The sequence below is a fragment of the Amphiura filiformis genome, chromosome 11 (genome assembly GCF_039555335.1).
Source record: "Amphiura filiformis chromosome 11, Afil_fr2py, whole genome shotgun sequence".
NCBI classification, from domain to species: Eukaryota; Metazoa; Echinodermata; class Ophiuroidea; order Amphilepidida; family Amphiuridae; genus Amphiura; species Amphiura filiformis.
This window is the reverse complement of record NC_092638.1, coordinates 1,959,545-1,981,934: the sequence shown is the minus strand read 5'-3', so window position 1 is coordinate 1,981,934 and position 22,390 is coordinate 1,959,545. Positions and strand designations below refer to the sequence as shown.

At 34.0% G+C, this 22,390-nt stretch overlaps 1 protein-coding gene across 1 annotated transcript in view; it reads right to left on the bottom strand.

Moving 5' to 3' along the window:
• Window positions 1-22,390, bottom strand: part of LOC140164205 (bifunctional arginine demethylase and lysyl-hydroxylase JMJD6-like) — an 89,303-nt gene extending 66,913 nt beyond the window's left edge. Inside the window, exon 1 of the mRNA XM_072187448.1 lies at window positions 21,597-22,390. Coding sequence (XP_072043549.1) covers window positions 21,597-22,324 — 728 coding nt within the window. The 5' untranslated portion in view covers window positions 22,325-22,390. The remainder of the gene's footprint in view (window positions 1-21,596) is intronic.

The window sequence follows — 22,390 nt, the reverse complement described above, 5'->3', positions numbered from 1 at the left end:
CTTAAGTTTTATATCTTACATCGTCCTTGTATTTCTTGTTCCCATCAAGTTGGTATACCTGCCTCATATCCTTTTGTACTCTTCTATAGCTTGCATACTACTTAAGTTTCATATCTTACATTGTCCTTGTATTTCTTGTTCACATCAAGTTGGTATACCTGCCTCATATCCTTTTGTACTCCTCTATAGCTTGCATACTACTTAAGTTTTATATCTTACATTGTCCTTGTATTACTTGTTCCCATCAAGTTGGTATACCTGCCTCATATCCTTTTGTACTCCTCTATAGCTTGCATACTACTTAAGTTTTATATCTTACATTGTCCTTGTATTACTTGTTCCCATCAAGTTGGTATACTTGCCTCATATCCTTTTTTACTCCTCTACGGTTTGCATACTGCTTTAGTTTTATGTCTTGCATTGTCCTTGTATTACTTGTTCCTATCAAGTTGGTATACTTGCCTCGATTTTTTTCTACTAAAACTATGCGAATGAAAATTTAAAATAATGTTAAAATGCTCCTAATAAGAAAACGCTAATATATACAAAGAATACAAAATAACAGGCGACAATTTCACTTTGTAAGAGCTCGATGTAATTAGTAGATTAGAATATAAGCATAAAACAAGCTGGTGCAGTTCTATATTTCGAAGGTTTTTTGTTCCATATACGATTTATTCTGAAGGATCTTTTTGGCCAAACATGCTTTGTATGAAAGTTCTTAAATAAAGGTCCATAGAATAGCGTGTTAAAATAAACGACCCTTCAGGATGAAAACTCAGAACAAAAATGTTTCGCCTGATCTCCAGGAATAATGATCACACAAAGAAGAAACATGCATTAATGCACAGTCCAACATAACTGCGGAATTGTAGATTTTGCTCAATTATACATTTGCGTCTAGAGACCACCCTGAAGTGTTAAAATAAAGCACTATAAAGCACATTGATGTCAACACTTCAAACCAAAATCAATGTCTGCTTCAGTCACCAGTACACTTCTTATTCATTGGTTCTGCTGAAGTGTTAAAATAAAGCACTATATAGCACATTGATGATAACCATTAACCAAAACCAATATTTACATCAGTGACCAGTATGCTTTTTATTCTCTATTTATTTTTTCTGAAGTGTTAAACAAAGCACTATCAAGGACGTGTGAGATTTTACCCTGCAACTGTGCTCCTGGATCATAAGATCGTCCGATTTGTGTGTATTTGCAATATTAAAAAGATGCCCCAATATCAGAATATTGTGAACCAGAAATTGTTTGAAGTTCCTTTTAATATACCAGTACCAAATTAAGATTGTCTGCCACAAATATTCTTACATACATAAAGGTATTTATATAGCGCCTTTGAATAAATACTAATTTCTCCCCTTTCTTGAGGACACATAATGTACTTACTTCTCCTACCAAGAACACATGAATGTTGAAGAAAATAGCAGAGGCTGTTTATGATATGTGTGTACATATTTCATACAGAATTTGTGTTTTATGAATGCAGACATTCTAGTTGCAGACATACTATAGCTACCAAGCAATCTGTGTAAGCATTTGTATCGCATCGTGTTTGAACAGACTCATGATAAATGACATGTTATATATCATTGTATCCTGTCATGACCTAGAATAAATAGCTCGAAATGCTGCTCCATAATACGTTTTTACCAATAGGATACAATTCAAAGGGGAGAAATTTGCACTTATTCTTGCCCAAATTTCTTACATGTGTTAATGTAATAATTAGGAATTTGTTGGTCCATGGAACGTTAATATTAATTCTTTACTGATCATGATGAAATAATGTCAGTAAAAACTGTTTTCTGTCGCCGAAATGAAGTAAACTAAACTAAACCCTACTGGTAATTTCAGCCATTTTATGTGGAGTTCTGTGGTGGATTTAATGTCACAATTACGACATTAATTCAAAATTAATCTATAATCAAAGAATACAATGAATTTGGTTGATTCAATTTAGCGTAAATTGGGAAACATGTAACCTAATCAAATATGCCAAAACATAAAGTTTAAAGAAATAACCAATTTCATTTCAAAATACTGTACACTATTGCATTACATTGTGCATATGAAGCTACATCCTATATGCGAAACAAAATGCGCCTTGTTACAAGGGCTCGTGTACTTTTTCCAATTTTAGAGAATGGTCTCACCGCTTTTTGTTTTCATGTGAGCACACGGCAGCTATACTAGTAAGCCTCTCCTCTCAAAAACCCAGTGTTTGCTATTACAAATGAGCATATTGATTACAGGAAACCAACCACTAAACGAATGGTTACTATGGAATGAAACTGAAACACAATCTGCTGACCAGTGTCAGGATTTCTTGATAAGATTGACAATTAAACCATCGGACTTGTAATGGTGTTCTAAGATATCTTCGGTTAATATTCTCACAGCTAGTGACGTGTACCTCTGTTTAACAATCAAAGAAGCTGTTGTTGAAATGCCATGCAACTAAGAGTCGTTACTAGGTGAAATGTTAGTAACACAACTGAGTGCAGGGTTATTAACCGTGTGAATGCTGAAATAAGGGATACGTCTTTTGTTCTTAGAAAGTAATTTACATTCATAAATAGATTATATGTTGTGTGGGGCAACAGGACAGAGGGCAAAGAAAAATAAACACAGTTTTTATGGCATCTTTATATTTTAACTATATATAATAAATGTAAATAGTGAAGAAGAAGGCGGAATAGGTTTACAATAAATGTAACTAAAATACAGTTTTATCAGGGGTAGATAGCAACATACTATAACAACGGTATAGAGCTATCAGTCGTACTAGTAGCTAGCAACTCACTACATGACATAAATATACAAGCTGTTTCAAAATGCTTGGCACCCATCCTATTTGATGTTTATTAACAAACATTGAATCCGTTTGAAATGCCCAGGATTTATAGTTTTATGACCTTTCATAGCATTTATCTGTAAATAAGGTAGCTCCTATGTTGTATTTTGTTGTAGTAGTCTTGTCCATAATTACTGGAAGCTGATGGGTGCCATCATTTTGATATACCCTGTAGTGCTATCAGGGGTAGATAGCAACACATTATAACATACTATAACATATATATATAACGCCATCAGTAGTAGATAGCAACTCGCTATAACACAGATATAGTGCTATCAGGGGTAGATAGCAACACATTATAACATAGATATAGTGCTATCAGGGGTAGATAGCAACTCACTATAACATAGATATAGTACTATCAGGGGTAGATAGCAACATATTATAACATAGAAATAGTGCTATCAGGGGTAAATAGCAACATACTAAAATATAGATGTAGTGCTATCGGGGGTTGATAGCAACTTACTGTAACATAATTGCTGCCAGAGCCTTTGTTTACCTTTAATTAAACAAAACACAGACAAAAGGTATGCTCCTTATTTATTAAATACACTTGTTTGACCTTGTTGCTATTTTAATTATGTACACATGACAAACAATAAATCAGCTGCGATACCATTCGGGGTGCTTCCAAACAAAATTATACGTGCATCACTAAAACTAAATCGCAAATTGGCAGAACACACTTTCACTGTTAAACTATTTTTAAAGGCAATTTCATACCCGTATTTAATACAAGCATTGAGGACAATTATGTGATGATCCAGTTATTTGAAAAAGAAAACATCACATGTCTGTCCTACCATGTCTAAAGATGGTATTTGATTACTTTATGAACAAACAAAATCACATCGTAATGACTCCTAAATGTAAACTGTGTTGTTTACTTGTACATATTACATTTTTACGTTAATACCTGATTAAAAACCACTTGTCTTGTCTCCCAAATAAATAGCAGTATCATGTCTTGTTCTTTATTTGCATCATACTTCATTTTTACTTGGAAGGCAGAAGTATAAAATGGGTGCCATTTTCTAAATGTCATTCCATGAATTAAGATAATCATAGCTATATATGACGTTCACACACATGTATATTGTGACAAAATCAATGGCTTACATTCCAAAACTTCCGGTCAATTTTTTTAATACCTTTTGTACAAAGAGCTATTTTCATAGATAAAGTTATTACTCTTCACTAAGCCAATACAATAACATAAATCGAAAACATGTTATTCTGGTTTCTTCTTATCCATTCTACTTTGTAAAGGTTAATATTAATATCTATAGTTCTGGTACCAAATCAATTCTTGATATTTCCTATGAAACTTATAATTATGTTGTGCTTCTCATATTCTTTTAATATCACTTCTATTTAAAGTATGTAATAAAGTAAATAATATATGTTGATAATCTACAGATGACACCTTTGATCTAAAGTACCTTAATCAAAATTGGCTATTCGTGGCTATTTTAAATTACAGTAATAATTAGATTGATATTAACACAGAGCTCCATGGATAAAAATAAAATACCAGATCGATGATCAAGCTAGTATTTTAAAGGCGGCTGTCAAGTCTCAGAAATGCATTGAGTAAAAGTGCTGTATATTAGCTTTATAAGATTCCTTGACTCTTTGTCTTTCAAATATGTATGCTTTTGTTTGCTGTGTATGCATATTTAAATTACGGAACTCAGGTAAACAACTTTCTTGGCAGTATTTTGACCCAACCCCTTAGACTTGTTTTCTTTTGTAGCATACTGTAGGGTGTGCAGTGTCACTTGGGTCACAAAAGCCAGTTGTCAGTCCTATCAAGAAACGAGAATTCCCACAAAAGGGAAGTAACGAAGACAAAGTTTGTGAAGAATTTGATTCCTTTTGTGTTAGAAGGATTGGTATCACTTGGTGATAAGAGTAGCCCACAACCCATAAAGATCGTGCGAGATACGTGCTGTGCACGGTCTGTGATCTTGGAAGGAACTTTGCCCTTTAATGAGGATAGTTCAGCAAGCAATGCATTAATCCAGGGTATTGAAATGGAAATGTTTGGTGTTGTGTGAACCCGAAGCAGGTGATTTTGGCCTGGGTCATTTTAGTGACCATAACAAATGTCTCAGAAATGCATTGAGTAAAAATGCTGTATATTAGCTTTATAAGATTCCTTGACTCTTTGTCTTTCAAAATATGTATGCTTTTGTTTACTGTGTATGCATATTTAATTTCGGGAACTTTTACTTAATGCATTTCTGATTTAATGCATTTCTCACATCCTCCTTAACAAACGTATTAAATATGATTTTTGTAGTGTATATTTAAACAGAAAATTGCAGTCCTACTCAGGTAAACAACTTTCTTAGCAGTATTTTGACCAAACCCTTATTCTGTTCTAGCAACAGAAAATGTTTTCATTAGAGATGTCTGTATTACTGTAGCAGTCATGTGCTCATTAGACAGATACTTATTCACCAATGTGACGCAATTCAATCCAACGAGGACAAAAGAGACAATTTGTAAATTACATTATCATAATCAACTTACACAATCACAAATTATACTATTGCTGGAATCCCAATATCCCTAGCATACTACTACTTGGTTGCAAAATTGTGGCCTTTTACAATGCCAAATTTGTATGTGTATTGTTGGCTCCCTATTTTGCCTGTCAATTCCACAATCACTCCATTTGGGCTGGTTATAGATCGCGGGTTTTATATTTCAGGCGAAAAGAATGCATTGGTTTCAATATATGTATCGTTTTTTTATCTATATTTATCTGCAAGAAAATTATAAAGAGCAAAAAGTGTGTTATCTAAAATCCTTGCACACATTTTTTCAGGTAGGTGTTCCAAGAAAATATTTAAAAAATAAATAAATAAATAAACAATTATAGTTTTACCTTTGTCTTACATTAATTCATTTTTTTCGTTCAATCATTCATTTATTCATTCATTCATTCGATCATTTATTGATTGATTAACTCATTTATTTCATTATGTTATTTTTACTTTTTTTTTTATTTTTATTATTCACTATTTTACATGTTTTTTTATTAATTTATTTATTTAGAGTTTATTCATTACATATTTCTGATGCAAGGATAATAATGAATACATGCAAAATCTAATTCTTTACAAACGAAGACATGCACCTGATGTTCTTTTGTTTAATTCCAAAACAAATTATTTTTCATCATCGCTGTCATCATCACTTTATTTCGCTCTGGGTCCTAATCCACGAATGACCCTTAACATTTGAGTATCAAATAATGTTATCTCCAGTGATGCTATCAAATGACAATAACACACATAATTAAATTTTTAGCCCAAGTTACCGGTCAAATCCCGAAACAGTCACCCAATTTGTCTCGTAATCATTGGTTTCTATGTGACAAAAAATATCACAAATAGCCCAATTTGGTTATAAATGTGCTGTTTCGGCAACTTGGAATTAAACATCCTGTTATTGGAAGCAATCCTAGCCAGCTGAGATTTGAATTGTGTTTAATTTACACACAATATAAATCCCAGATGATTATAAAGCTTTACAAATGGCTATTGGATTATTTTATGCAATATCATCCAGTAGTTCTGTGCTATCAGGGGTACATGTAGATAGCACATATTAGAGCCAAAAGAATTGAATAACTAACAGTGATTAATTCACAATCACCGTCCATACTCAATAGTGTTGGTTTTATGTTACTACTCTGAACTCAGCTTTGTAACCAGCCTTGGTATTCCATAGGGGAAGCCCATTCACTGAGAATTTGGTCCTGTTTACAGGAGTAAGAGCTTCCAAAAAAGGGCGGGCTGATTCAATAAAAATTCGGTTTTCCATCGGAAAACATTTCTTTTGCAGTGCACCTGCGTCTCTGCGAAATCAGAAAGTAAAGGTTTTGTTTGTTGTTTTATTTTTTTTTTCCGTTTTACTTATTTTCAATTGTGAAATCTATTCCAGATCCTTATTAATTAATCCTTAATAATAATTTAATTAATAATTTTCTCGAACAAAGTACTATTTTGCACACTATTTTAACTTTAACAGTCATGTTGAGTATAAATTTACAACCCTCTTCTTGTAAAGTTCATTCATCAGCTGCTGAACAACAAAAACAACAATGTACCATAAAATATCAACAAAAGCCTCATCATATTCACCTTTGGCAGCAGTGTAAGCATACATGTACAAGTTTGTAATGTCAAACATCTTAGCCAAACATCAACAAAAGCCTCATCATATTCACATTTGGCAGCAGTGTAAGTATACACGTACAAGTTTGTAATGTCAAACATCTTAGCCAAATATCAACAAAAGCCTCATCATATTCACATTTGTCAGCAGTGTAAGCATACACGTACAAGTTTGTAATGTCAAACATCTTAACCAAACATCAACAAAAGCCTCATCATATCCACATTTAGCAGCAGTGTAAGCATACATGTACAAGTTTGTAATGTCAAACGTCTTAACCAAATATCAACAAAAGCCTCATCATATTCACATTTGGCAGCAGTGTAAGCATACATGTACACGTTTGTAATGTCAAACATCTTAACCAAACATCAACAAAAGCCTCATCATATTCACATTTGGCAGTAGTGTAAGCATACATGTACAAGTTTGTAATGTCAAACATCTTAGCCAAATATCAACAAAAGCCTCATCATATTCACATTTGGCAGCAGTGTAAGCATACATGTACACGTTTGTAATGTCAAACATCTTAACCAAATATCAACAAAAGCCTCATCATATTCACATTTGGCAGTAGTGTAAGCATACATGTACAAGTTTGTAATGTCAAACATCTTAACCAAATATCAACAAAAGCCTCATCATATTCACATTTGGCAGTAGTGTAAGCATACATGTACAAGTTTGTAATGTCAAACATCTTAGCCAAACATCAACAAAAGCCTCATCATATTCACATTTGGCAGCAGTGTAAGCATACATGTACAAGTTTGTAATGTCAAACATCTTAACCAAACATCAACAAAAGCCTCATCATATCCACATTTGGCAGCAGTGTAAGCATACGTGTACAAGTTTGTAATGTCAAACATCTTAACCAAACATCAACAAAAGCCTCATCATATTCACCTTTGTCAGCAGTGTAAGCATACACGTACAAGTTTGTAATGTCAAACATCTTAGCCAAATATCAACAAAAGCCTCATCATATTCACATTTGTCAGCTGTGTAAGCATACATGTACAAGTTTGTAATGTCAAACATCTTAACCAAATATCAACAAAAGCCTCATCATATTCACATTTGGCAGCAGTGTAAGCATACGTGTACAAGTTTGTAAAGTCAAACATCTTAACCAAACATCAACAAAAGCCTCATCATATTCACATTTAGCAGCAGTGTAAGCATACATGTATAAGTTTGTAATGTCAAACATCTTAGCCAAATATCAACAAAAGCCTCATCATATTCACATTTGGCAGCAGTGTAAGCATACATGTACAAGTTTGTAAAGTCAAACATCTTAGCCAAATATCAACAAAAGCCTCATCATATTCACCTTTGGCAGCAGTGTAAGTATACACGTACAAGTTTGTAATGTCAAACATCTTAACCAAACATCAACAAAAGCCTCATCATATTCACATTTGGCAGTAGTGTAAGCATACATGTACAAGTTTGTAATGTCAAACATCTTAGCCAAACATCAACAAAAGCCTCATCATATTCACATTTGGCAGCAGTGTAAGCATACATGTACAAGTTTGTAATGTCAAACATCTTAGCCAAACATCAACAAAAGCCTCATCATATTCACCTTTGGCAGCAGTGTAACTATACACGTACAAGTTTGTAATGTCAAACATCTTAACCAAACATCAACAAAAGCCTCATCATATTCACATTTGGCAGTAGTGTAAGCATACATGTACAAGTTTGTAATGTCAAACATCTTAACCAAATATCAACAAAAGCCTCATCATATTCACATTTGTCAGCAGTGTAAGCATACATGTACAAGTTTGTAATGTCAAACATCTTAACCAAATATCAACAAAAGCCTCATCATATTCACATTTGGCAGCAGTGTAAGTATACATGTACAAGTTTGTAAAGTCAAACATCTTAGCCAAATATCAACAAAAGCCTCATCATATTCACATTTGTCAGCAGTGTAAGCATACATGTACAAGTTTGTAATGTCAAACATCTTAACCAAATATCAACAAAAGCCTCATCATATTCACATTTGGCAGTAGTGTAAGCATACATGTACAAGTTTGTAATGTCAAACATCTTAACCAAATATCAACAAAAGCCTCATCATATTCACATTTGGCAGCAGTGTAAGCATACATGTACAAGTTTGTAATGTCAAACATCTTAACCAAATATCAACAAAAGCCTCATCATATTCACATTTAGCAGCAGTGTAAGTATACACGTACAAGTTTGTAATGTCAAACATCTTAACCAAATATCAACAAAAGCCTCATCATATTCACATTTGGCAGTAGTGTAAGCATACATGTACAAGTTTGTAATGTCAAACATCTTAGCCAAATATCAACAAAAGCCTCATCATATTCACATTTGGCAGCAGTGTAAGCATACATGTACAAGTTTGTAATGTCAAACATCTTAACCAAATATCAACAAAAGCCTCATCATATTCACATTTGGCAGCAGTGTAAGCATACATGTACAAGTTTGTAATGTCAAACATCTTAACCAAATATCAACAAAAGCCTCATCATATTCACATTTGGCAGCAGTGTAAGCATACATGTACAAGTTTGTAATGTCAAACATCTTAGCCAAACATCAGCAAAAGCCTCATCATATTCACCTTTGTCAGCAGTGTAAGTATACACGTACAAGTTTGTAATGTCAAACATCTTAACCAAATATCAACAAAAGCCTCATCATATTCACATTTGGCAGTAGTGTAAGCATACATGTACACGTTTGTAATGTCAAACATCTTAACCAAATATCAACAAAAGCCTCATCATATTCACATTTGGCAGCAGTGTAAGCATACATGTACAAGTTTGTAATGTCAAACATCTTAGCCAAACATCAACAAAAGCCTCATCATATTCACATTTGGCAGCAGTGTAAGCATACATGTACACGTTTGTAATGTCAAACATCTTAACCAAATATCAACAAAAGCCTCATCATATTCACATTTGGCAGTAGTGTAAGCATACATATGTACAAGTTTGTAATGTCAAACATCTTAACCAAATATCAACAAAAGCCTCATCATATTCACATTTGGCAGCAGTGTAAGCATACATATGTACAAGTTTGTAATGTCAAACATCTTAGCCAAATATCAACAAAAGCCTCATCATATTCACCTTTGTCAGCAGTGTAAGTATACACGTACAAGTTTGTAATGTCAAACATCTTAGCCAAACATCAACAAAAGCCTCATCATATTCACATTTGTCAGCAGTGTAAGCATACACGTACAAGTTTGTAATGTCAAACATCTTAACCAAATATCAACAAAAGCCTCATCATATTCACATTTGTCAGCAGTGTAAGCATACATGTACACGTTTGTAATGTCAAACATCTTAACCAAACATCAACAAAAGCCTCATCATATTCACATTTGGCAGCAGTGTAAGTATACACGTACAAGTTTGTAATGTCAAACATCTTAGCCAAATATCAACAAAAGCCTCATCATATTCACATTTGGCAGCAGTGTAAGCATACACGTACAAGTTTGTAATGTCAAACATCTTAGCCAAATATCAACAAAAGCCTCATCATATTCACATTTGGCAGCAGTGTAAGCATACATGTACACGTTTGTAATGTCAAACATCTTAACCAAATATCAACAAAAGCCTCATCATATTCACATTTGGCAGCAGTGTAAGCATACATGTACAAGTTTGTAATGTCAAACATCTTAACCAAATATCAACAAAAGCCTCATCATATTCACCTTTGGCAGCAGTGTAAGTATACATATGTACAAGTTTGTAATGTCAAACATCTTAACCAAATATCAACAAAAGCCTCATCATATTCACATTTGGCAGTAGTGTAAGCATACATATGTACAAGTTTGTAATGTCAAACATCTTAACCAAATATCAACAAAAGCCTCATCATATTCACATTTGGCAGCAGTGTAAGCATACATGTACAAGTTTGTAATGTCAAACATCTTAGCCAAACATCAACAAAAGCCTCATCATATTCACATTTGGCAGCAGTGTAAGCATACATGTACAAGTTTGTAAAGTCAAACATCTTAGCCAAACATCAACAAAAGCCTCATCATATTCACATTTGGCAGCAGTGTAAGCATACATGTACAAGTTTGTAATGTCAAACATCTTAACCAAACATCAACAAAAGCCTCATCATATTCACATTTGTCAGCAGTGTAAGCATACATGTACACGTTTGTAATGTCAAACATCTTAGCCAAACATCAACAAAAGCCTCATCATATTCACATTTGGCAGCAGTGTAAGCATACATGTACAAGTTTGTAAAGTCAAACATCTTAGCCAAACATCAACAAAAGCCTCATCATATTCACATTTGGCAGCAGTGTAAGCATACATGTACAAGTTTGTAATGTCAAACATCTTAACCAAACATCAACAAAAGCCTCATCATATTCACATTTGTCAGCAGTGTAAGCATACATGTACACGTTTGTAATGTCAAACATCTTAGCCAAACATCAACAAAAGCCTCATCATATTCACATTTGGCAGCAGTGTAAGTATACACGTACAAGTTTGTAATGTCAAACATCTTAGCCAAACATCAACAAAAGCCTCATCATATTCACATTTGTCAGCAGTGTAAGCATACATGTACACGTTTGTAATGTCAAACATCTTAGCCAAACATCAACAAAAGCCTCATCATATTCACATTTGGCAGCAGTGTAAGTATACACGTACAAGTTTGTAATGTCAAACATCTTAGCCAAACATCAACAAAAGCCTCATCATATTCACCTTTGTCAGCAGTGTAAGCATACATGTACAAGTTTGTAATGTCAAACATCTTAACCAAATATCAACAAAAGCCTCATCATATTCACATTTGGCAGCAGTGTAAGCATACACGTACAAGTTTGTAATGTCAAACATCTTAGCCAAATATCAACAAAAGCCTCATCATATTCACATTTAGCAGCAGTGTAAGCATACACGTACAAGTTTGTAATGTCAAACATCTTAGCCAAATATCAATAAAAGCCTCATCATATTCACATTTGGCAGCAGTGTAAGCATACACGTACAAGTTTGTAATGTCAAACATCTTAGCCAAATATCAATAAAAGCCTCATCATATTCACCTTTGGCAGCAGTGTAAGCATACATGTACAAGTTTGTAATGTCAAACATCTTAACCAAATATCAACAAAAGCCTCATCATATTCACATTTGGCAGCAGTGTAAGCATACGTGTACAAGTTTGTAATGTCAAACATCTTAGCCAAATATCAACAAAAGCCTCATCATATTCACATTTGGCAGCAGTGTAAGCATACATGTACAAGTTTGTAATGTCAAACATCTTAGCCAAACATCAACAAAAGCCTCATCATATTCACATTTGGCAGCAGTGTAAGCATACATGTACAAGTTTGTAATGTCAAACATCTTAGCCAAATATCAACAAAAGCCTCATCATATCCACATTTAGCAGCAGTGTAAGCATACACGTACAAGTTTGTAATGTCAAACATCTTAGCCAAATATCAACAAAAGCCTCATCATATTCACATTTAGCAGCAGTGTAAGTATACATGTGTACAAGTTTGTAAAGTCAAACATCTTAGCCAAATATCAACAAAAGCCTCATCATATTCACATTTGGCAGCAGTGTAAGCATACATGTACAAGTTTGTAATGTCAAACATCTTAACCAAATATCAACAAAAGCCTCATCATATTCACATTTAGCAGCAGTGTAAGCATACACGTACAAGTTTGTAATGTCAAACATCTTAGCCAAATATCAACAAAAGCCTCATCATATTCACCTTTGTCAGCAGTGTAAGCATACATGTACAAGTTTGTAATGTCAAACATCTTAGCCAAATATCAACAAAAGCCTCATCATATTCACATTTAGCAGCAGTGTAAGTATACACGTACAAGTTTGTAATGTCAAACATCTTAGCCAAATATCAACAAAAGCCTCATCATATTCACATTTGGCAGTAGTGTAAGCATACACGTACAAGTTTGTAATGTCAAACATCTTAACCAAACATCAACAAAAGCCTCATCATATTCACCTTTGTCAGCAGTGTAAGTATACACGTACAAGTTTGTAATGTCAAACATCTTAGCCAAATATCAACAAAAGCCTCATCATATTCACATTTGGCAGCAGTGTAAGCATACATGTACAAGTTTGTAATGTCAAACATCTTAGCCAAATATCAACAAAAGCCTCATCATATCCACATTTAGCAGCAGTGTAAGCATACACGTACAAGTTTGTAATGTCAAACATCTTAGCCAAATATCAACAAAAGCCTCATCATATTCACATTTGGCAGCAGTGTAAGCATACATGTACACGTTTGTAATGTCAAACATCTTAACCAAACATCAACAAAAGCCTCATCATATCCACATTTAGCAGCAGTGTAAGCATACACGTACAAGTTTGTAATGTCAAACATCTTAGCCAAATATCAATAAAAGCCTCATCATATCCACATTTAGCAGCAGTGTAAGCATACACGTACAAGTTTGTAATGTCAAACATCTTAGCCAAATATCAACAAAAGCCTCATCATATCCACATTTAGCAGCAGTGTAAGCATACACGTACAAGTTTGTAATGTCAAACATCTTAGCCAAATATCAACAAAAGCCTCATCATATTCACCTTTGTCAGCAGTGTAAGCATACATGTACAAGTTTGTAATGTCAAACATCTAAGCCAAACATCAACAAAAGCCTCATCATATTCACATTTGGCAGCAGTGTAAGCATACACGTACAAGTTTGTAATGTCAAACATCTTAACCAAATATCAACAAAAGCCTCATCATATTCACCTTTGTCAGCAGTGTAAGCATACACGTACAAGTTTGTAATGTCAAACATCTTAGCCAAATATCAACAAAAGCCTCATCATATTCACATTTGGCAGCAGTGTAAGTATACACGTACACGTTTGTAATGTCAAACATCTTAGCCAAACATCAACAAAAGCCTCATCATATTCACATTTGGCAGTAGTGTAAGCATACATGTACACGTTTGTAATGTCAAACATCTTAACCAAACATCAACAAAAGCCTCATCATATTCACCTTTGTCAGCAGTGTAAGCATACACGTACAAGTTTGTAATGTCAAACATCTTAACCAAATATCAACAAAAGCCTCATCATATTCACATTTAGCAGCAGTGTAAGTATACACGTACAAGTTTGTAATGTCAAACATCTTAACCAAACATCAACAAAAGCCTCATCATATTCACCTTTGTCAGCAGTGTAAGCATACACGTACAAGTTTGTAATGTCAAACATCTTAACCAAATATCAACAAAAGCCTCATCATATTCACATTTAGCAGCAGTGTAAGCATACATGTACAAGTTTGTAATGTCAAACATCTTAGCCAAATATCAACAAAAGCCTCATCATATTCACATTTGGCAGCAGTGTAAGCATACACGTACAAGTTTGTAATGTCAAACATCTTAGCCAAATATCAACAAAAGCCTCATCATATTCACATTTGGCAGCAGTGTAAGCATACACGTACAAGTTTGTAATGTCAAACATCTTAACCAAATATCAACAAAAGCCTCATCATATTCACATTTAGCAGCAGTGTAAGTATACACGTACAAGTTTGTAATGTCAAACATCTTAACCAAACATCAACAAAAGCCTCATCATATTCACAGTTGGCAGCAGTGTAAGTATACACGTACAAGTTTGTAATGTCAAACATCTTAACCAAATATCAACAAAAGCCTCATCATATTCACATTTGGCAGCAGTGTAAGTATACACGTACAAGTTTGTAATGTCAAACATCTTAGCCAAACATCAACAAAAGCCTCATCATATTCACATTTGGCAGCAGTGTAAGCATACACGTACAAGTTTGTAATGTCAAACATCTTAACCAAACATCAACAAAAGCCTCATCATATCCACATTTAGCAGCAGTGTAAGCATACACGTACAAGTTTGTAAAGTCAAACATCTTAGCCAAATATCAACAAAAGCCTCATCATATTCACATTTAGCAGCAGTGTAAGTATACACGTACAAGTTTGTAATGTCAAACATCTTAGCCAAATATCAACAAAAGCCTCATCATATTCACATTTGGCAGCAGTGTAAGCATACATGTACAAGTTTGTAAAGTCAAACATCTTAGCCAAACATCAACAAAAGCCTCATCATATTCACATTTGGCAGCAGTGTAAGCATACATGTACAAGTTTGTAAAGTCAAACATCTTAGCCAAACATCTTCTATCAATATGATAACATCGTTTTCCTGTCCTCTGTATATACCCTGTAGGCTATATATTTGAGTCAATATAATCAACTGATGAGACAGGGTCCATTGATTTTCGTGGCGTGGCGTGGCATTTCTTTACTATCATTACACGTTCTTATGAAAAGAATGCACGGTTTTCACTTGTATAAACATGTAATGATAACAATGGTGAATGTTCCTTGCATATCAGGAAGTATTTATTTATGATATTAAAGGTCATGACGAGAAACAGGTTCAAGACAAAATTAACAGTTTTGATTTTGTGTGATTTTAAACATTTATTAAAGTTCGCAATTCCAATAATGTACACTCCATGGTGCTGACATATTTGTACAGGTTTTTTCAGTTTGCGGTTTTTAAATACGGTAAACTGGGCAAAGCTTAAAAATATACCTATTGCATTTGAACAGCAAATCTACTATTCTTCTGAACACAATTTGCACAGAAATTCCAATATAACATCAATTATTAAAATAAGTATTGTGATGTACCCTGGGTAATTTGATTTGATAATTTATCTTTGTTTACAAAATTACATGAGTGATGAGATTTTGGGGGAATTCCCCTCTCAAATTGAGCAAAACAAATCGAATCATATCTAATTTGGAATATTTGGAAACCCCCTGAGATTGTAAAGTGAAGATGTCACGGGATTCCCTTCAGGAAGTGATGTCATGTGAAATATTAATGTTATAATTGAGACTTGGGATTTTCCCAGACTACAGAATAGTGTGAAGGTAGTAATTGGCTATTAATAGAATGGGTTTTTTTTTCAGTGCTTGATAAGATAATGTAAACATGATTCTTCACAGTTTATAGTGTTGATCTGGGCTAGCTAGCTAATATGCTTACAGTCCAATTCCCTCAAAGAAAGGAAATTGCAAACCAGAACTATATGTTGTAGTTAATGTACTACTGCCTGTCAGTGTTGTCGGTCTACAATACGTCAAAGAGCGTACTTCTTCCAAGAAAGGAATACATATTCTTCTGTCGACTTGCTGAAGTCTGTTTTATGCATAGATTATCTAAATATGATGATCTATGGTTTTTTTATTCAACGCAACTGTCAATATAAGTGGGGTCAACTGCATCGCAGTCATTCTTCCTGGAGATATTGTGTGAAAGGTGGAAATAGCACCAGTTTTGGAGAAAACAGCGCAAGGAGTTAAATTTGGAGAAAGCAGCGCAAGGAGATTTGTGTGAGGATTTTATTCGCAAGGATATTTATCAATGCAAGTGTACAATGGACTTCGCTGATTTTCGCAGGACCAATGAATAAGGATATACATCAGCCGTCCAGAACATTGCAAGAACTTTATGATCACCAACAAGAAGACTGCTGGGATAAGTACTGATTAATTTGAAACTGTAATGGTGTGATTTTATTGTTTTTGCAATTGTTGTTATATGTACCAATCATACTTTGTTTTCAATTAAAGACTTAGATTTTGTTAGCTTAATCAATGCATTCGTGTGAATTTGGGTAAGAGGTGATTTTGGCCTTGAGTCAGTATGACTCGTAACAGTATAAAGGATCTTTCTTTCCTGTTTTACTTCTTTCTTGCTTGCTTGTTTGATATTATTCATTCTTTCCTTCTTTCACTCTCCCATCCTCTTTCTTTCTATTTTCTTTCCTTCATTCTTTCTGCCATTTTTCTTATCATGTGCACCTTTTGTTTAATGTTTTCTCTTTAAGTGATATTACACATCAACAGCCGTAGAGGGTATACAGATGTGACAAGTCAAATACCATTGTGATACAACAAACTGTTGTTTTATGTAAGCTATTGGGTGAGTTCTAGGCAAAAAAAGTATGAAATCACAGATATTGAAACACAATATCTGTTCCGATATCTGTGCTTTAATATCATTAAATGCTCATAATATATGTTTAACAGCATATTTATGTTGTAATATTATTATCATGTAACAGATATCATATAGCTCTAATACAGATGTTAAACTCATAATAAAATCTGATGTTGTACATCAAATGGCAAGAACATGGATGAGATTAAAAAATGAGAGGGACACTGCAGTTACCCAGATTTGTACATGTATCATTTCATTTGGGGAAACCATAATCATAATAAGGTTTCACGGAACATAAAGGCAGGCCGTCTGTAACCAAAAAATACCATCAATTGTTAGGACTTTTGCAAAACTATGCCCAAAAAGATTCAAATTGTTAAGAGAAAATAACAGCTTTTTTGACTGAAAATTGAGTGAACATCCACACAACACGCAAGCAACATTTTAAAAGTCTACATTTTGAAGTCTGACCACCCCTCCTTCAAAACATCTCATGCATTTCTGAATTCATGTTTTCGTGCCTTTTATTTCTTCTTTCTTCAAAATAATGAGATATATATTGTCCTTCTATAATGACAGAGAATAATCAATATCTCACTTAGCAGTGTCTTCATCAGTTGATCTAAAGGCAACTCAACCATTATAAGTTGCTCTAAGATTTCACCAAATCTTCTGTACATTATTACTACTAGGAGTTACCATGGTTACCCAGTGATTTGTCTGTGGCTGCAAATATATACCATCTATAAGGTGTAACAAAAGTTATTGCTAATAAAAGGATTAGAATTTATCTAGGTTTAATCTGCAAAAACAGGATAATGCTGCATTTTTTTAATAAAAGGAATCATGGCGTGTGTTCTTGATTCCGAATACAGGAAAATCTTTTCCAGTAAGCTGCTATTCTCAAAACATTAATCCAAGAACATGTATCTACAAGATTCTAGGCAACTCTGCCATTTCGTATTAATGTATTAATAGCTCTTCCTAGTTCGTCTTACACAATTTAAGGCAGCTGTGTAAAGTGGTAGCGATAAAGCAACACTTGATGGTTAAATTACACTTGAGTATAAGGCAAAGCAATGAACATGTTAAATAGAAATAGTTCCCATTGGATTGATTAAAGTTTAAAACTTTTGATCCAATCACAAGAAAGTCATTCCTATTAATTTGCAGATACTTACCCCATTATTTCCTTTGATGATAAAAAAAGCTTTTTCATGAAATATGTCACACAATACCTTCCGGATGGATCCATTATCCATCATAGCGCTATTTGATAGCATACGTATGTTGAACATAGATTGAGAATTTGACTATACCTTGCTCGCAAAGTCTCTCTTGACATACACACACAAAAGTTTCTGAATATTCATTGCTTGTTTTAAGGGGGTACTGGATGTTTAATATGTTGGTAAACATTGTAAACATGTAAACAATGGCTAGGTAGTGGAAGTGTGGGGCTTTCATTGGATTTGTGAATAACATGTAATACACATTTGGCAATTTCTTTGTCAAACGACCAAACCTGTAATCGTTCTCCTCTCATTTTCTCCACTCCTCTAATAATTTACACACCTCTATATCTTTCATGTTCTTGGCTCCCCTCTCCATTTCTATTTTCTCTCCCTGTCTATTTGTCATTGGTCAGACATTCTCTCTCCAACTCTTTTCTACTTTCTCCTCTCATTTTCTCCTCTCCTCTAATAATTTACACACCTCTATATCTGTCATGTTCTTCGCTCCCCTCTCCATTTCTATTTTCTCTCCCTGTCTATTTGTCATTTGGTCAGTCATTCTCTCCCCAGCAAACACAAAACGTTTTCGACATCATTCGCAAAAGGTTAGAAAAGGCTGCCATAAAACGTTTAAATGTCGGGTTATATAAAGTGTATATAAAGGGTGTAAAATATTTTCATAACATAAAAAATAATTTTGATTACCTGCTGCAAATATTCTAATATAATGTTTTTTAAGTGTTGACAAAATATTTGGCGTTTGCAAAGAATATTTTATAATAACATTTTAAGAACATTTAAAAAATATTGTTGTAGTGCGTTTTCATACAAAACGTTTTAACACGTTTTCATGACCTTTATATAACCTGACATTTAATGTTATTAAAACGTTTTTACCTAAGCCAAACCCCTAAATATAACCTGTTTATAACGTTTTAAAAACGTTTTTGTGTTTGCTGGGTCTATATCTCTTTCTCCATCAATCAATTGTACTTTTTATAAATAGCACCTTTATAATTGTAGTAGTATCTAAAGCAATCCTTTAGCTGATGCTGACATGTCGGAGTTATCAGAGTGTTTATCCACTGATTTCTCAAAACTGTCTGAAATGATATAGCATTGGTCGGTAATATTTTATTAATCTAAAATTGAATCTTCTGTGTTAGTCCCTATTCTAAGCATATAGCAATTGTTTTGATTTATACAGCATTCTCAAAAATTATTTCTCCTCGGAAAACAAAACATATGATTATAAATGTTTATCCCAGGGGGAATGATTCCCCTATATAAGAGGGGGGGGACACAATTGAAAGCCTGAATACAAGAATCTTGCATTCAGGTATTCAATTGTTTCTGGTAAAAAGAGACATGGACATATATTTTCAAGAAATGTGATCAATTTGGGGAGACACAACATTTTTTGCAATCATGAATGGAATGAAAGATTTTATGTATTCTGACCTATAACCTTCTTTCTTGCATTTCTTTGCGCCAATTTCCATTTTGTTACTTGTTTCTATTGAATTATTGAACTTAACATGATACCGTGTGCTTTTGGGTCACTTCTAAAATAACATATTTTAGCTGATTTCTGTTCCAATACTGTCTTTGTTTAATTTATTCAATGCCACACTTGTGCGTACATGGATTTTTATTTTAAATGTACATTTTTAGAGGATACAAAAATAGTGAAATGTTTCTTCAGCAACTGAAAATATAAGTGACACCAATTTTACAGAAATGATTGATTTTTGATACAAATACCAGGGCAAACACCCGATATGAAGCGGGAGAATTTGCCGACATTGTGATGAACAATGGGACATGCAGAGAAATATTTGTTAGGATTTATTGCAGGGGGGAGTCTAGAACAAAATTATTTATGTAAAAAGTAGACAAAACTATGTACAAAAATAGACTATGTGTACCTATTTTGTAGTTTAATGTAAAAGAGTGGCCTTCCTTCTGCGGTGTTAATTTTATGTCTATCTATCTATATCTATGTCTATCTATAAACTTTATTTATATATTTTTACCCAGCAAAGTTGACCTAATAGCCTAAGTGTTGCCTCAAAATATTTTTCCAAGAATTCAGCTTTCATTATGTAACCCCCCCCCCCCTTGCAGGGCAGATAAGTACAAAAATACATCTTCCCTTTACATTTTCAAAACGTTATAATCATGGTTATGTGTCTGATCAAAAAGATACCAAAGTTCAACTTAGTACATTATTATAACATACCAATCCGTGAGAGCCTCATCAGGACGTGTTTGGTCACAATTCCCATTCAATAATTCAAGGCACCTATTCACATGATACCCTGTGTACGTCACCTTACTGATCCAATTGATATTATATAAAATATGAGATTAAAGATTGGTTGATAACAGGTCTCTTTTTGTGATGCAGTTTAATCTTGATATTAAAGAGATTTATTCCAAATGGTGGTCATTTTACATATTATTGCTAGTTGTAGGTCACTGCCCAGTATAAATATTACGTGGTCAATGGAAATATTAAAATTTCTACATGTAGTGTTACACAGGCTGATTAGAATATGTAATGATTTTGAGCCCAAATACAGAAGTGGAAAAAATAATTATAAGGAGATGGAGAAGATGGAACCAAAAGCGAACAGGCTAATGACGTTATCTTTGTGAAATATAACTTAGATAAAGATATTAAATTATCTAGATGAACACAACATGCTCAAACAAAAAGACTAAATGACTTGTATTACATCAACAAGCAAAATTATATAAACCCATATTTTTTGAATCAGCATTTAAGGACACTTGGTGTTTGGACCAGTGTTTAGTTTATTTCGTTTTTGGACCATCATTTAGTTCCAACTTACTGGTTTTGGTAAGGGGTCACATAGCCTAGTATAGATCACTTCAAGTTTAAGATATGGTTCCAACAATTAAACGCGAAATTCAATATAAACAGTCCTGATGAACCTGATGTAAATTTGGCTGTGCGGAGGGATGTCATCAGTTACTTGGCATGTCATGATCATAATGATGTCGAGGGGTGACCTATTTTAACCCAAGATGGGTGGCATTTTTTCAGACCATTTCAGAAATTCATATTATAGAGACAACAATAATATAGTTATGATATAAAATAATAATAATAATTGACAGCTTACCATCCTATATACCAGCCTGCTTCTCCTTCCCTCATAGCCGCCTGATCATCCGACATATTAAATGCTTCTTCTAATGACGTAAAATCAGTGTTATAGGGGAAAAATTGACACTCATCTTCAATCTTATCAAACGAACCTGGGTACTTCCTATATAGGTCTCGAAAAAAATGAAAACTGAATTTATCCATAGCAGTCCAATTTGCTGTAGCACCGGATATGATAGCTGGTCGACCTGAATAAGCGTGTTTATTGAGGAATTCCTCTTTGTCAATGAGATAATAAATTGGTACTTTAGTTAGGTTTTTACACATAGCACATGGAGCTAGTGGTCGTGCCATTTCCATGATGAAAAAGTTATTCTCTATGATGCATGGAGTCTCTCGTACATCGTTCATAAAGTCCTCCCAATCATACTCAGCTCGATGACATACGTATAGAACACCTAAAAGAACTGGAATAAGTGCAAAAGTGAAAGTTACTAGTCTTCTTCTCCAAATTGGACGTACGTTCCGTGTATCTGATGAATTAGCACTGCCATTCCGCGACGGTAAATCTGTGCCTTGATCATCACTCGATTGCCTACCACTACCACCACTTTGGAAGCCGGCACATGAGTTGAGAAACACTTGGCGAACATCGCCAGATTTCAACCCACTTCGACAAGATTGTCTCTTCAACCGTATGAGCTCTCGCACCAACTGCTCCTTTACTTTGGCTGCCTTTGTCATTGTTTTGAAGTATTTCAACTTTGGTAGATTTTAAAACGAGGAAGTTTCTGTACTGTATGCACTACG